The sequence below is a fragment of the Carcharhinus amblyrhynchos genome, chromosome 5 (assembly GCF_965287045.1).
Source record: "Carcharhinus amblyrhynchos chromosome 5, sCarAmb.v2.hapA, whole genome shotgun sequence".
In the NCBI taxonomy this organism is placed as follows: Eukaryota; Metazoa; Chordata; class Chondrichthyes; order Carcharhiniformes; family Carcharhinidae; genus Carcharhinus; species Carcharhinus amblyrhynchos.
This window is the reverse complement of record NC_137328.1, coordinates 75997031-76013951: the sequence shown is the minus strand read 5'-3', so window position 1 is coordinate 76013951 and position 16921 is coordinate 75997031. Positions and strand designations below refer to the sequence as shown.

The following is a 16921-nucleotide window of genomic DNA, read 5'->3' as shown; positions in this document are numbered from 1 at the left end:
TGGGCTAGCGCTTAATATAAAAAAGGATAGCAAGAGTTTTTATAAATATATAAAAAGGAAGAGGCTGGCTAGGGTGAACGTTGGTCCCTTAGAGGATGAGAAGGGGGACCTAGTGGTAGGGGATGGGGATATGGCTAAGGTATTGAATAACTTTTTTGTTTCTGTCTTCACGGAGGAGGACGAGAATAATTTGCCGGGTGTTAGCGATGGAAAGGTGGTAGGACTGGAGAGTCTTAATGACATTACTGTCACTAGAGAGGCGGTGCTCGACAGACTGGAGGGGCTGATTGTGGACAAGTCCCCAGGACCGGATGGAATGCATCCGAGGGTTCTGAAAGAAATGGCGGAGGTGATAGTGGATGCCTTGGTGGTTATTTTCCAGACGTCGCTGGATTCCGGGGAAGTGCCAGATGATTGGAAAACGGCTAATGTTACGCTGTTGTTTAAGAAGGGTGCCAGGCAAAAGGCGGGGAATTATAGGCCGGTTAGTTTAACGTCTGTGGTAGGAAAAATGTTAGAATCTGTCATTAAGGAGGAAATTGCGAGGCAGCTTGAAGGGAATTGCTTGATAGAGCAGACGCAGCACGGTTTCATTAAAGGGAAGTCGTGTCTGACAAATTTACTGGAGTTCTATGAGGATGTGTCTAGGGCGGTGGATAGAGGAGAGCCGGTGGATGTGGTCTTTCTAGATTTTCAGAAGGCATTTGACAAAGTACCTCGCAAGAGGTTATTGCAGAAGGTCGAGGGACATGGAGTTGGGGGTAGGGTGTTAGCGTGGATAGAGGATTGGTTGTCAAATAGGAGGCAGAGAGTGGGGGTCAATGGGTGCTATTCGGATTGGTGGATGGTGACTAGTGGAGTGCCCCAGGGGTCGGTGCTGGGGCCTCAGCTTTTTACCATTTATATAGATGATCTGGAGGAGGGAACCGAGTGTAGTGTGTCGAAATTTGCTGATGACACCAAGATTGGGGGAACGGCAAATTGTGCGGAGGGTGTGGAGAGTCTACAGAAGGATCTAGATAGGCTGGGAGAATGGTCCAGAAAATGGCAAATGGAATTTAATGTTGGCAAGTGTGAGGTGGTCCACTTTGGTAGGAAGAATGGTAAGAAGGACTATTACTTACGGGGCAAAAAATTGCAGCAGGCGACGGTGCAGAGGGACCTTGGGGTCCTTGTGCATGAGTTGCAAAAACCCAGCTTGCAGGTGCAGCAGGTGGTCAGGAAGGCGAATGGGATGCTGGCCTTCATAGCGAGGGGGATTGAATATAAAAGTAGGGAGGTCTTGCTGCAGCTGTATAGGGAATTGGTGAGGCCGCAGCTGGAGTACTGTGTGCAGTTTTGGGCGCCGCACCTGCGCAAAGATATTTTGGCCTTGGAGGGAGTGCAGAGGAGGTTTACTAGGCTGATACCGGAGTTGAGGGGGTTGAGCTATGAGGAGAGGCTGAATAAACTGGGCTTGTACTCGTTAGAGTTTAGAAGAATGAGGGGAGATCTCATTGAGACATATAAGATGATGATGGGATGGATAAGATAGAGGTGGAGAGGCTCTTCCTGCTCAGAAAGGACAGTAGGACTAGGGGGCACAGCCTCAAGATAAAAGGGGGGCAGTTTAGAACGGAGTTGAGGAGGAACTTCTTCACTCAAAGGGTGGTGAATCTCTGGAATTCTCTGCCCGTTGAAGTGGTGGAGGCTGCCTCGCTAAATATTTTTAAGACGCGGGTTGATGGGTTTTTGATAGGAGAGGGGATTAAGGGTTATGGGGAGAGGGCGGGAAAGTGGAACTGAGCAGCGACAGATCAGCCATGATCTTATTGAATGGCGGGGCAGGCTCGAAGGGCTGGATGGCCTACTCCTGCTCCTATTTCTTACGTTCTTATGTTCTTATGATTGCTGATTTCTGAAGTAAACTGAACACTAGGGGGGAGGGGGAATAAACTTTCAGAGCTATGGCAATAGAACAGGGAATGGAGCTGATGGAATTGCACTACGTACAGTTGGTATCACTCTGTGAACCAAAGGGCAACCTCCTGTACCATTAAAATTCTCAGGGACTTGACAGGGTAGATGACACAGGGTTACTTCCTCCTTGGGAGAGTATAGGACCAGAAGGCATAATCACAAAGTAAGGGATCATCCATTTAAGACAGATGAGAAGAAATTTCTTCTGAGGAAAGTGAATCAGTAGATTTCTTCACTGCCGACTGCTGTAGAAGATAGGTTGTTCAGTGTGTTCAAGACTGAAATTGTTGATCCAGTGAGGGAATCAAGGTTATGGAGATATGGCAGGAAAGTGGACTTGAGGATTATCAGATCAGTCACGAAGTGATTGGCAGGGCAGAGCAGACCTGATGGGTCGAATGGCTTAATTCTATTCTTGTGTCTTTATGATCTTAGACTAAATGTGACACACAGACAAACTTGTTTCCATTAAAGTTCAGCACCTGTTACCCCATTATAGTTTTAAAAAGAACTGAACCACTTGTTCAGAAAATGTAGTACTGGACTTGCCCAAACTTGGGGATGATATATTGGGCCAAAGAACAGCCAGTTGGCAACCCTTCACAGCAAAGCGTTGAATGGTATGTCAGCAGTGAGTCAAGATGTGCACCTGAACTATTGCATGCAGGATTAGCCTCCATGCCTAAAAAAAAATTTTGTCGCCATAGAGGGAGTGCAGCAAAGGTTCACTAAAATGATATAAAAGCAAACTACTTAGATGCTGAAAATTTGAAACAAGAATAGAAAATGCTGGAAGAGCTCAGAGAAACACTAACTCTGTTTCCTGCTCCACAGATTTTGCCAGACCTGCTGAGCTTTGCCAGCATTGTCTGTTTTTATTTCCCCAGGAGTGGCAGGATTGTTGTGTGAACAATGAGATGGGATCTCATTGAAATGTATAAAATTCTAACTGGGCTGGACAGACTGGAAACAGGAATGATGTTTCCCCTGGCTGGTTGGGGGTCTAGACCAAGGGGTTACAGTCTCAAGATACAGGGTAGCCTACTTGGAACTGTGATGAGGAGAAACCACTACATGCAGAGAATGGTGAATCTGGTGGAATTCTCTAACATAGAATGTTGTGGAGGCCAAGTCACCTGAGTGCATTTAAGAAAGAAAGAAATTTCTAGCCACAAAATTTCAAGGAGTATTGAGAGTGAGTAGAAGAATGACATCGCGATAAAAGATCAGTCATGATCACATTGCATGATGGAATAGGCTCAGTGGGCCAAATGGCCTGCCCCTGCTGCTATTTTCAATATTTCTACATACTTATAATGTGTTTCATGGATTAAATAGCTTTTTTTTTGCATTCTATATTTTTGTGCATTGTGGTTGCCGCCTTAACGATAGCTTATAGTGGATAGTAATTGAGCACCCAAAGGTGAGTAATGTGTTTAGAGACTGTTAGATCTGCCTGGGTTCACGTGAAGCTGGTCTAAATCATGAGTTTTCTGCATTTTGAATTTAGCTAGGCTAAGCATAAAATACTGCTCTTCAGGTGTAAATCAAATGACTCGGTAGGGAGCTTTTATCAAGCAAAGTTTATTTAAGAATATAGTTAACACGTATATGTTGTTCGCCCATCATTATCGATGGGGACCTCAACACCCTTAGTCATTTTGAGGCTGGTTGCGGTGTGTTCGAAGATGAGTGATCAGGCTAATTCAGGCACGGAATGTCCTGGCACACATTGGACAGACTTGCATAGACACTAGTTGTTGGACTGGTGGCTCTGGACTTGCACAGCTCGCGCTTAAGTTGTGCTTCAGCAATACACCTTGTTTTGTGAGCTTGACAGCCTTTGTGGATGAGGCAGTGCCAAGTAGGGCGGTTTTGTGTCAGTGTTTCCCAGGTGATCATATGAATGTCAGGTGACTTCAGGGAGGCCTTGAGTGTGTCTTTGAAACGTTTTTTCTGTCCTCCATGCGAGCGTCTTCCAGCAGAGAGTTCCCCCAAAAAGGAGCTGCTTGGGTACGCGCTCGTCTGACATGTGAATGACATGACCTGCCCACTGGGTCTGCGCTCTCATCAGCAGTGTGTGGACTGAAGATAGATTTGCTCTGGAGAGAATTTCAGTGTCTGGTATTTTGTCTTCCATCGGATGCGTAATCGGCGAAGACAAGTCATGTGGAAATGATTGAGCTGTCTTGCATGCCTTCGATACACAGTCCACATTTCACAGGCATACAGGAGGGTAGGAGTACCACGGCGCTTTAGACCTTCAGTTTTGTTGCTGGGCTGATTCCTCGATGTTCCCACACAGTGGAGTGCAGTCTACCGAAAGCAGAACTTGCCTTTGCTATTCTGCAGTTAACTATTGAATCAATAGTCACTGCTTGGAAGAGGGTGCTGCCAAGATAAGTGAACTGGTCCACTGGCTGTAGTTTCTGCCCTTTTGATTTTGATTATGGGTGCTGTGTACGGTTCATGAGGAGCAGACTGGTGCATGACTTGAGTCTTTATAATGTTGATGGTGAGTCCAAAGTTGTCACAAGCCATGGAAAATTTGTCCATACTGACTTGCATCTCTGGCTCTGAGGCAGCATACAGTGCACAGTCATCGGCAAAGAGGACATCTCTTAGAACAGTCTCTTTCACTTTGGTAATAGCTTTAAGTTTCCTCAGGTTGAAGAGCTTCCCATCCACTCTGTACTTGAGGCTGATTCCAGCAACACTGTCCTGGAAGGCATCATTCAACATGGCAGTAAGCATCATGATGAACAGTGTGGGTGTGAGCACACAGCCCTGTTTGATGCCATTGATGACTGGGAATGCCTCAGAGGATTCTCCGCCATCCAGTACTCTGGCCATCATGGAACTGGCGCACCATCTGAGTGAATTTGCGGGGGCGGGGTTCAGCCGAACTTTGACGTGATCTTCCACAGGCCTTGTCAGCTTAGTGTTGAAGGCTTTCTAAAATTCAACAAAGGTTGTGTAGAGCTCGTGATTCTGTTCCTGACACTTCTCCTGAAGTTGGCATGCAGCAAAAATCATGTCAGTATTCCCACAACCTTTGTGGAAGCCACACTGTGACTCTGGAAGCAGGCCCAGCTCCAGATGAATGAGCAGACGATTTAGCAGGACTCTTGTGAGGGTTTTTCCTGTGATGGAGAGCAGCGAGATTCCTCGGTGGTTGTCGCATACTTGCCGATGTACGATGGCAGCATCTTTAAGTTCCTGAGGGATGGATCCTTGCTTCCAAAAGGACTGGAACAACTCGGTGAGCTTCTCGATAAGTACAGGACCAGCAGCTTTATAGATCTCTGCAGGTATGGCATCTGCCCCTAGGGCTTTGCCACTGGGTAGTTGGCTGACAGCTTTCGTGACTGCAGCTACTACTGGTGGGTCATCCGTGGAGCTGTTGATATCAACCTGGGGAATCCTGTCAGTTGCCTAATAGTTAATAGATGACGGTTGGTTGAGGATGGCGTCAAAGTATTCAGCCCACCTCTGTAGGATCTGAGCCTTCTCTTTAATGAGAGTTGTACCATCTGTACTCAGGAGGGGGGAGCTCCTGAGAGACTGAGATCCGTAGATAGTGTTGAGGGATTCATAGAACCATTTTGAGTCGTTTCTGTCAGCGTATCCCTGTATTTCGTCTGCCTTGGCTCAGGCAGGCATCCTGCATTTTACGCAGTTTATTCTGGACTGTCCTGCGAGCACTGGTAAAAGCGTTTCTCTTGGCAGCTGAAGATGGGCTGTTCTGACAGGCCCGATGAAGACGGTGCTTTTCAACAAGTAGAGCCTGTATCTCCTCATCATTCTCATCAATCCAATCATGCTGCTTGCAGGTTGAGGGCCCGAGCGTCTTCAGCGCAGATGTATGGATAGCATCCCTGAAGTGTTCTCGGTTGTCGTCAACGCTGCCTGTGAGGTGTAGGTCAGCAAGCTTGATTTCTAAGTCTTCAGCCAGTGCTGAAGCTATGCTGGGGTTCTTCAGCTTGGCCACATTGATTCTTTTCATAAACTTGCTTCCTTGTGGTCACCTCTTGGGTCTGATGCGGAGCCTCATTTTGGAGACAATGAGCCTGTGATCTGTCCAGCAGTTGGCACCACTCATGGCCTTGGTTACTCTGACATCCTGCCTGTCTTTTCTCCTGACAATGACATAGTCGATAAGATGCCAATGCTTAGAGCGGGAGTGCATCCAGGAGGTCTTGTTACAGGTAGGCAGATGGAAGATTGTGATGAGGTCGTGTGCTGCACAGGTCTTCATCACGAGTAGGCTGTCACTGTTAGGCTTGCCCGCTCCATGCCTCCCAATGACTCCCTGCCAGATTTCAGAGTCGCACCCTATTCTTGCATTGAAATCACCAAGCAAGATCAGTTTGTCGGTACTGCTCACTGCTGATAGCAGGGCGTCTAGTCCTTCGTTAGAACTTGTCTTTCATCTCGTCCGGGTTGTTCATTGTGGGGGCATAGGCGCTGATCAGGGTGGCTAGATTTCTGTTCTGTAGCGGAAGCTGTAATGTCATAAGCTGGTTGTTCACACCCTTGGGTAGACTATCAAGTTTCTGAACAAGGTGACTTCTGACAGCGAATCCAACTCCAGCATCACAACGCTCATCGCTGCTGCAACCGCTCCAGAAAAAAGTGTATCCACTTCCAGTTTCAGTCAACTGACCTATGTTGGCAAGACGAGTTTTGCTCAGAGCTGCAATGTCAACGTTGGATCTTGCAAGCTCTCTGGCAACTAAGGCGGTTCTTCTCTCTGGTCTGTCTGCTGTAGAATTGTCCAAAAGCGTGCGCATGTTCCAAGTGCCCATGGTGAGCGGTGTCACCTTGTGTTTTATTTTGTTTGTTCGACCGCAAGATGGGATCCCCGCCAGCAGCGATAAACTGGTCAGGGTGTAGTGAAGCAGGCAATGTTTAGGGCACCTTTTCTAGCCCCTTCCTCATTCTACGGAGGTGAGCAGTGCGTTAATGAAGAGGACTGTTCAGTTGCCCAGGTAGACGCCAGGTTCCACTGCTGCTTTGGTCAGCGGAAAACAACCATTAGACCTGAGCTGCCTGGGTGCGGGTCCATGACTACAGCTCCCAGCGTATCCACACCTGCTGCTTTGTTGCTTGCCCATCGCCACAGGACTTCAAGGGTTGAACCGGACACTGGTGATGATGACGGTGTCGAAACTAGTGCTTGATTTGGATTAAAGTGAGGGAGAGTTGCGCAGTGTCAGCCTCACTCTCTCTTCCCAATTCCCATCTAGATCCAGAGTCAAGACAGCTGGAGATGGGACTAGGCGCAGTGGATGACCGGGACGTCTTCTGTGTCTTGTCCTGCTCTTCACGTTCCACGACGCTTGCAGAGACCGCCTTCTTGACCATTGGACCTTCCATTGGTCTCGTCCGCTCAATCTGCCGGAGTCTGTCTTCACAGGCTGGGATAGATGTCTCCCTATCTCAAGGAAGGTTGAGACCTGTCGGCTACCCTCACCTGGTTTAGCCAGCTTGTCGAGGCCGTTGCCTGGGGTGTGGCCACTGTCGCATGCAAACAGCTACGGGGAGTCACAGGTGAGAGCTGAGTGCCAGATGGGGACAAAGGATGGACAAACCACCCTGAAAGGATGCGACATGTTCCCCCAACAAAGGTACTACCCCTCCCTGACACCCCACACATATGAAAGTTTTTGCTAATTTTCTTATCAGTTACAAACAAGAAACAAAACAACCACTATAATGTATGACCCTTAATGAACATCTCGTGTTCCAATTAACACCAAAACCCACAGATAACAAAAAACCCTTTTCACAGGTTTAACGCAGCACAGATTTATGCTCACTTGACACTGGGATCAAGGGCATTGATCCCAGTGAGTTCTGCAGTCCAAGGCTGTTGAGACTCAGAACAGTTTGAAGACAGGACAGCTTTCCAAAGCACCAGAAACATCCTTGGTCCAGGAGAGAGGAGGGACACTTCTTTCAGTCTGATGTCCACTCTGTTCGATACTAAAACTCAAACTTGCAGCTCAGAACTGAAAATGGAAAAATGCCATGTCAACTGACCTGCCAACCACTTTTTTTCCTCTAAATGCAGTGTCATTAAAAAATCCCCAAAGTAAAAACAAACAAACCCCATTGAAGTAGCAATAAAAGGGCAGTTGGTAATCAAGCCAGCAACAATGACATCACTGAAGCTGTGAGCTGCAGGAATCATGTTTTCGAAAAAAATCTTAAAGGGACAATGATGACACCGAACACACAGCATTAATCAAATTCATGCAGTACAGCTGAAAGCATCCCAGTATTACCCTGACATAGTAATAGTTCATTTTGGACTCGTGTGTAAAAACTAAACAAATAAATCTTGCGCGTGAAGTATCGTTCATCAAATGACATGAATGAGTTGTTGCTTTAAAAAAAGTCCCCACGTGTACCTTGTAACCGATGAACTGCTGTCCTTTTCATTGAGCCCAAATTTGTACAAACATTTTCCGGTGGTCTTGAGTTGCTTAAAATTGTAGGCAGTAAAGTTATTGTTGAGTGACATTCTGCAGTCATGAGTACAAGGCTTTAAGTTTGTTGAATTTTGTTTTATGCTTCATACTTTTTGAAACTATTGCAGTCAAATATTTTAGGCTAATATGTAATTATGAAGCAAACTATTGTTGACTTTCTCCTCCTTTAAAAGATGCACCAATTGCAAGTAAAAGTGCCTGAAGAACTTACATTCTTTCCCCCTTGCCCCAACACATCATGCAAAATAAGACTTGAAAGTATTACTTCAGTAAATGAATTTTGCATTTACATGCAGGGGTATGTACTCATGTTCCTGCATGTTCTTTATTGTTGTAGCAATAAATATGAAATCACATCTGTGGGAGTAAGGACCTGTGCAGAGTGGACTGGTTGAACCTCAAAGGACTGACACTGAAGTCCCTGTAAGGAAGTTTACTTGTACTGTATAGGATTATTTAAGCCAATTTGGCAAGGTGTTGGCACCAGGATGTCACATTAAAAAGGAGAAACAAAGTACATGAAGGACTGGAAGAGATGGGCAGCACTAAAATAAAAATCTAGTCTGGTATAAGACTGAACCAAACAAATCAAGTACAAGGAGGCTGAAGAGAGGTTTACGGTGCATCTAGGTAAATGCAGGAAGCATGGTAAATAAGATAAGCTGCAGGCACAAACCACCTCATCAGAAGAGAATATGGCCATAACTGAGACCCAATTGGAAGAACGACAGAGTTGGTTGCTAAGTCCAAGTTACAAGGCATTAGCAAAGAAATGTTGAAGCGTGGCAGTATTGTTTAACAATAATATTGGAGTGCTGAAGAGAGAGTACGCTCCAGAGTGAACAAGGATAGAATCTATTTGGTTAGAATTTAGAAAAGAGGGGTGCCATGACATTATTGAGTATGTTCTTCAGGCCACCAACTTGGGTTGCATTTTCTTGATGAACTCTCTGCCTTAAGGCAGGTAGGCCCTTTGCATTTATTTCACACCTGGAGTATTGTTTGCAGTTTTGGTATCCTTATCTGCTTAAAATGTGTTTTCCCTCATGCTGCCTTTGGCTTGTTTGCTAATTGTTTGGTTCTTGTTCATTTTGCGAATGGGAATGATTTCTCCTGATCCACTCTGTCATTTTCAACAGTTCTGTTCAATCTCATCTCAACCTTTAGTTACTTGCACGAGAACAGCCACAACTTCTCAATCCATGTGACTGATCTCCCTCATTCCTGCAACCATTCTCGAGAACCTTTTTAGTAATCTCATCAAGGCGTTCTCATCCTTCCTGAAATGTGATGCACAGAATTGGGCATAATACGCCAGTGAAGCTGAAACTGTGTTTTATAAAGATTCAACATCATTTAATTGATTTTTGTACCCTATGCCTTTATTTGTAAAGCCTAGGGACCTATATGCCTTGTTAACGGTTTCCTCGATAATTTCTCCTAAATTGAGAGAGGTGGAGACTCAGCGAGACCTTGGTATTGTGCATCAGTCACTGAAAGTAAATGCACAGAGCAGGCAGTGAAGAAGGCAAATGGTACTTTGACCCTCATTGCAAGAGGATTTGAATGTAAGGATAGGGATGTTTTGCTGCAATTGTATTGCTGAGGCCACATCTGGAGTATTGTATGCAGTTTTGGTGTCCTCATCTGAGGAAGGATGTCTTTGCTGTAGAGGGAATGCAGTCAAGGTTTGCCAGGCTGATTCCTGGGATTGCAGGTCTGTAAAATGAAGAGAGAATAAGTCGGTTAGGATAATAATTGGAGCTTAAAAGAGTAAGAGGGGATCTCATCGAAACTTATAAAATTCTAATAGGGTTAGACAGGGTAGATTTCAGAAAGAATGTTTCTAATAGTGCGGGAGTCCAGAACTAGGGGTCATAGTTTGAGGATGAGGGGTAAACCTTTTAGAACTGAGATGAGGAGAAATTTCTTCAGCCAGGGTGTGAATGTGTGCAAGTCACTACCATAGAAAGTGGTTGAAGCTAAAATGTTGTGTGATTTTGAGAAGAAATTACGTACAGCTCTTGAGGCTTAGGGTTCAAGGAATTTTGGGTGAAGAGGGGATCAGGATGTTGACCAGCCGTGATCATAATGAAGAGCCTACTCCTGCTCCTAAATTCTAGTACAATTTATGTCAATCTCCTGTTCAAAATCCCAGTAATCAGTTAAGTGAATTGGCACTTTCAGCTGGGACATAGATTATCTGATGCTGAAAGTGCAAAAATTATCACTACTGGAGTTGAGATGCTGTTATGAAGTTGGGGCATTATGGAGGAGATTTTAATTTTGTTTCTGTCGTATGTTGTGTAAATTGTTTAGTACTTATAGTAAGGCACTAACATGGAAGCCTTTTCACCTCATGACTGTCACCCCTTCTGGATAGGGAAAAAAAAATCACCTGCAGCATTTTCCTCTTCCCTGTTATCCCATGTCCCCCAGCTCCACTAAATTGCTAGGATAAGAACGTGGAAAATAGGAGCAGGATGGCCCTTTGAGCCTGCTGTACCATGCAGTATGATCATGGCTGAACATCCATATCAGTAACCTTATCCTACTACTACCACGTTTCCCCCCACCCCCCAATATCGTTTAATCCCTTTTGCCCGAAGAATTGTATCTAACTCCTTGAAAGGGCGTGGTACGATTGTACGATGGTCAGCGCTGCTGCCTCGTGGTGCCAGGGATCCGGGTTCAGTTCCAGCCTTGGGTGACTGTGTCTGTAAGGAGTTTGCACATTCTCTGCATGTCTGTGTATCGGTTTCCTCCAGGTGCACCTCCCACAGTCCCAAGATTGGCCATGGTAAATTGCCCCTTTATGTTCCAAGATGTGTAAATTTGGTGGATTAGCCATGGTAAATGTGCAGGGTGACAGACTGAGGCAGGGAGGGGTAAGCCTGGATAAGAGGCTTTTTTGAAGAGTTGGTACAGACTCAATGGGCAATATGGCCTCCTTCTGCATTGTAGTGAGTTTCACAGACCCACCATTCTCTGATGGAAACATTTCTTCTCGTGTCAGCCTTGAAAGGTTTACTCCTTATCGTTAGTTTGTGGCCTCAGATTCTGGACATTCCCCTGCCATCGGGAACATCCTTCAAGATGTCCTTCTGAAACTGCATGTCGCCGATATTTTTCCTTTTCCAATGTATTTTTCAAAAACAAAAAACCAGCATCACTTCTGAAAAATGAAAGGTTAAAACATTAAAACTGAAATAAACTCCAAAGAGAAACATATCTGCTGGGAGTTTAAAATCATTTCATTATCTCTTGTTGAGAAGCTACCATTTAAAACTTCAACTTAAAGTAAAAACACTGTTAATCATATCACAACGCCACTTGATTATTGGATTATATAGTTTATTGCACTTAAAATTAAGAGTTGTGGAATTGATTGATCTTAATTAGCCACAAATTAATATTAGTTAAAAGAAAAAGCAGACCTTATTTACTTGAACCAAGGTTGAATTTTTGACGTTTGTACTTAAATGCTTTCTTATCTCCTACAGGCAAGGAGACTGAAAAAGCCAAAGACCGATTTGACAAGGCCACGATGAAACTCCATAATGTACACAATCAGTATGTATTGGGAGTGAAGGCAGCCCAGCTGCACCAGGAACAGTATTATGATAAAGCTCTTCCTCTTCTGCTGGATTCTCTACAGAAGATGCAGGAAGAAATGATTCTTGTTTTGTAAGGAATACTCTGTATAATTCACCTAATGCTTTGTTTACATACTGAACTAAAAAATGTTAACCTAAGTTTGGAACAATGTAGTTGGCAGTCTACACAGCTGAATAATATGCTGATTTTAAACTAGGGATCTGATCTTTGTTAATTAACAATGTTCACTTTGATGTGCAATGTTGCCCTGCACTGAGAATTGTCAGCAAACTCGCAAAAATATGTTCTGTCATCCCACAGAAAAAAATGTCAGCTTTTAAACAATGAAAAATGGGAGATTTCTCAGACTGCATGGACACACTGATTTATTTTCTATTTTATTAATTTGTGTTTGTGTAGCTTGATATATAGGAAGGAAGGAAGGTGAGAGGATGAAGTGGGAGCTTAAAAACCACTTTCATTCCTGTAGTATTATGTAAACCAGTTTGTAAATATGGAGAAATCTATTGATATTTGTTCTTGACAGTTCTGACAAAAAATAGCAGTAGGACATAGTGAGAACTGTGGCATGGAAAGCTTGGATCATAGTAATGGTGCATATGCAGGTTACTCTATTATAATACAGAAGTTTGAATAAATTATGACTCTAATTTGCACTTGCTATTAAAATCACAGCATTATTAACACTCTCATTTGCACCTCTCCACGGAGAGCCTTCCCAAAACAGATGGTAATTAAGTACTATAACTTTGCTCCCATTCAGAATGGCTGCGAAGGAAAATTTCCTTCATATTTTTGCTGGTCCTCTCACTGGTTGTAGTGCATTTATGAAAGTGTGCACATACCGCCGTCATCAAGGCTACTGACAACTTTGGAACTAGCTAATCTTGATTGCAAAATGGAATGTTCTGTGATTTGGTTGTCTTTCTGCTGCAGAATTATTGCAAAATCATGAATCCAGTTTGATTGCTGATAATTTGAGGAAATGCTGGAGTGTGCAAAAGATGCTGAAATATTCACTCATAATTGGAATCAATTAAATGGAGATGAGTGGTATGTTTGTGTTTTTTTTTGTTTTGGAGTTTGTTTTTCTTGAAATTCTTGCAAAAGGTGATTGGATCTGGGAACTTCTCTGCAATGGAGAAGACCTGGAATATTGGACCACTAACTGGAGGATTGATCATGGAGCATCTTGCCATGACCTGGTTTGTTAGGCTGTGTTGTTGGCCAAATGATTACACATTTGCCTGGGAATTGGGTCCAATTACATTTTGCCCTTTTTATTGTTATATTTGATACCTTTAGCCAGATCGCAGGTTAATTATACTTTTTTCATTCATTCATTCATTCATGGGATGTGACTGTTGCTGGCACAGCTAGCATTTACTGTTCGTTCCTAATTTCCTTTAGGAATATGGTTGTGAACTGTTGTGAATTGCTGCTGACAGTGTGGTATTGGTATAACCACAGTGCTGGACAGGAGGAAATTCTGGGGCTTGAATGCAGCAAATATGAAGAAATGACAAAATAATGTGAAGTGAGGATGTCATGCCACTTGGAAGGGAACTTGCTGATGGTGGTGGTCTCATCCACCTGCTTCCCAGTTCTTGGTGGTGGAGGTCGCAGATTTGGAAGGTGCCGTAATGGGCTCTGGGCAAGATGCTGGAGAATATCTTGCTTAGGCTTCAAATTGTTGCCAGTCTGTGCTGGTGGTGAATGGAGTGAATATTTAAAGTAGTAGATGTGTGCTGATGACACAGACTGGATGGTACTGAATTTCTTGAGTTTGCTGGAGTTGCACTCATCCTGGCAAGTGGAGAGCATTGCACCCTGCTCTGACTTCTGCTTTACAGATGGTGGACAAGCTTTAGGCAGTCGGGCCTCACAGCGAAGCTCCCAGCTTCTGACTGGCTTTTATTGCAACAGTCTTTGTATAGTTGGTTCAGTTAAGTTTCAGTGGTAACACCTTGGAATGTTGATGGTGGGGAAACCCGGTGACAGTGAAGGGATTGAATTTCTAAGGGAGGTGATTGGATTCTCTCATCATAAATGGTCACTGCTTGTCATTTTGTGTTGTGCATTTATGACTCGCCACTTAATAGTCCATGCCCAACTGTTGTCCAGGACTTGCTGCATGCAAGCACAGACTGCATCAACAACTGGGCAACTGTGAAACATGCTGCAATCATCATGAACACTTGCACTTCTGACATCACATTGGTGGGAAAGGTATTGGTGAAGAAGCTAAAGATTTGACAGAGGAAACTTTTGTGGTAATGGAACCATGTTCCTTTGTCCTAGATATGACTCCAGCCAGTGGGGAGAATCTTACCCTGATTCTCTTTGATACCAGTCTTGCTGGGGCTCCTTAATGTTATATTTGGTCAAATGCTCCCTTGGTGTCAAGGATAGTCATTTTTCATCTTGTTCTGGAAATTAGTTCTTTTGTCCATGTCTGGACTAAGGATGTAATGAAGGCTGGCAATAAATAGTTGTGGTAGAACTGAAGCTGAGAAGGTAATTGCTGCATAAGTATTGCTTGATAGCACTTTTCACTACTTTTTTAGCTACTTGTATACACTGAGTTAGTAATTAGCTTTGTTTGATTTTGTCCTGCTTTTTGTGGGTGGGAAATATGTGGACAATTTGCCACATTGTTGGTTTGACGCCAGTGTCGTACTGATTTGGGATTTGCTAATTCTGGAAACAAGTCTTCAATCTACAGCCAGGCCGTTTTCAGGACCCATCGTCTTTGCTTTTCCAGTGAGTCGAGCCATTCTCTGATATCATGTAGATTGAATTGGTACCTGTAATGCAGGGGACCCCAGGAGGAGGCCCAGGTTGACCATTGACTCAGTACTCTGACCAAGTTTATAAATATTTAAACTCTTTCTTTTGCAGTGATATACGTTTTGAATTATTGAGGATTGAGATATTTGAAGAGCCACCCTGGTTTTAAGTTTTTTTAATTCTTTATGGGATGTGAGCATTGCTGGCAAGGCAATAATTTGTTGCTCATTCCTCATGGCTTTTGAATAGGTGGTGGTGAGTTGCCTTTTTAAGTTGTTGAAGCACATTTGGTTTAAGTAATTTGTTGTTCACAGTATTCACTGAATGTGGCAGGATTGCAGAGTTTTGATGTGATCCATTGACAGTTTGTTAGCTCTGTCAATAGCACCCCTTTTTTGCATGCATGTTGTCTCATGGTGTAGTTTTACCAGGTTGCCATCTCAACTTTAGATATGCTTAGTGCTGCTCCTGGCATTTTCTCCCTTTTGTTTAATGAGGGCTGGCAGAAAGCAGTCCTGTCGACCTCAAGCTGAGCTAATTTGGGTCCCTAGCTTGATAGTAATTGTGGAGAGAGGGATGTGCTGAGGTTACAGATTGTGGTTAGGTGATTCACCTGGTTTTATTCTTGTTTGGCTTTTTTGTAATTTAATACACCTGAGTGGCTAGTTCAGAGGGCTGTCAAAAGCCAGCCACATTGCTGTGACTCTGAAGGCATTGTTGTGTTTAGGGTGGAAGATGAGCCCCCAATGTGAAATAACTTGTTTGTTTCACTGGAAAATCAGGAGTTTGCATTAATTGGGTTGGAATGCAGTTTTCCTGTGGGGCTGCAGTGATTAACATTGAGCTAGTTCTAGGAAAATTGTCAAGACAGTATTAGAGATGGCTAATATTTGATATTTAGTTTCACCTGTGAGTTACACAAAGGGGATGTATGTAATTAACATTTTACACGCCCATTTGTAATGATATCAGACTGGAAGATTTTTGTAAGATGAGTTTTTGATTAAGTTTAAGGCAGAAATTTAAACAATGGAGGTTTGCTGCATTTTGTTGTCAGTTTTGCTTTTGCAGGAAATTGCTGACTGTGGTGATGTTATTGATATTATTTGATCAGCCAAATTTTATTTTAAACCACGCAGAATAGCAAAATATGTTGAAATAATGTCCATCGAATCTCTACAGTGCAGAAGGAGGCCAATCAGCCCATCAAGTCTGCACCAACCACAATCCCACCCAGGCTGTATTCCCAGAACCCCACAAGAGATGAAATTGCTGGGCGTCTAACAGAAATCTTTGTTTCTTTGACCACTGGTGAGGTATGAGAGGATTAGAGAGTAATCAGTGTTGTCCTGTGTTATTTAAGGAGGGTAGCAAGGATGAGCCGGGTAATTATAGGCCTGTGAGCTTGACATCAGTGATAGTGAAAATGTTGGAGAAGATTCTTAGGAATAGGATGTATACATGTTTAGAACTAAATGGTCTTGTTAGTGACAGACAGCATGGTCTTATACATGGGAGGCCATGTCTCACTAATTTACTTGATTTTTTTTGAGGAGGTGACTAAAATGATTGATATGGGGAGGGCTGTGGATATTATCTACATAGACTTTAGTAAGGCATTTGACAAAGTCCCTTATGGCAGGCTGGTGCAAAAGATTAAATCTCACGAGATCAGGGGTGAACGAGCTAGATGAATTCGGAACTGACTTGGCCATAAAAGACACTAGGTAGCGATGGAAGGGTTTTCCTGAATGGAGGTCTTATCAGTGCTGGGACCTCTGCTGTTTGTAATGTATATAAGTGATGTGGAAGAAAACGTAGCTGATCTGATGAGCAAGTTTGTGGATGATACTAAGATTGGCAGAGTTGCAGATAGTGATGAAGATTATCAGATGATGCAGCTGGATATAGACTGGAAAATTGGGTGGGGAAATGGCAGATGGAATTTAATCCAGACAAATGGGAGATGATGCATTTTCGTGGATCCAATTCAGGTGGGACCTATAAAATAAATGGCAGAACAATCAGGAGCGTAGATGTAGATCTGGAATTATAGG

The 16921-nt window shown here is 43.7% G+C and overlaps 1 protein-coding gene across 2 annotated transcripts in view; it reads left to right on the top strand.

Annotated features, from left to right (window-relative positions):
* The window catches only part of fer (fer (fps/fes related) tyrosine kinase), a 204580-nt gene that overhangs the window by 54437 nt on the left and 133222 nt on the right, over nt 1–16921 (top strand). For both annotated transcript variants that reach the window (XM_080189038.1, XM_080189039.1), the window contains exon 5: nt 11960–12143. In XM_080189038.1, coding sequence (XP_080045164.1) covers nt 11960–12143 — 184 coding nt within the window. The remainder of the gene's footprint in view (nt 1–11959; nt 12144–16921) is intronic.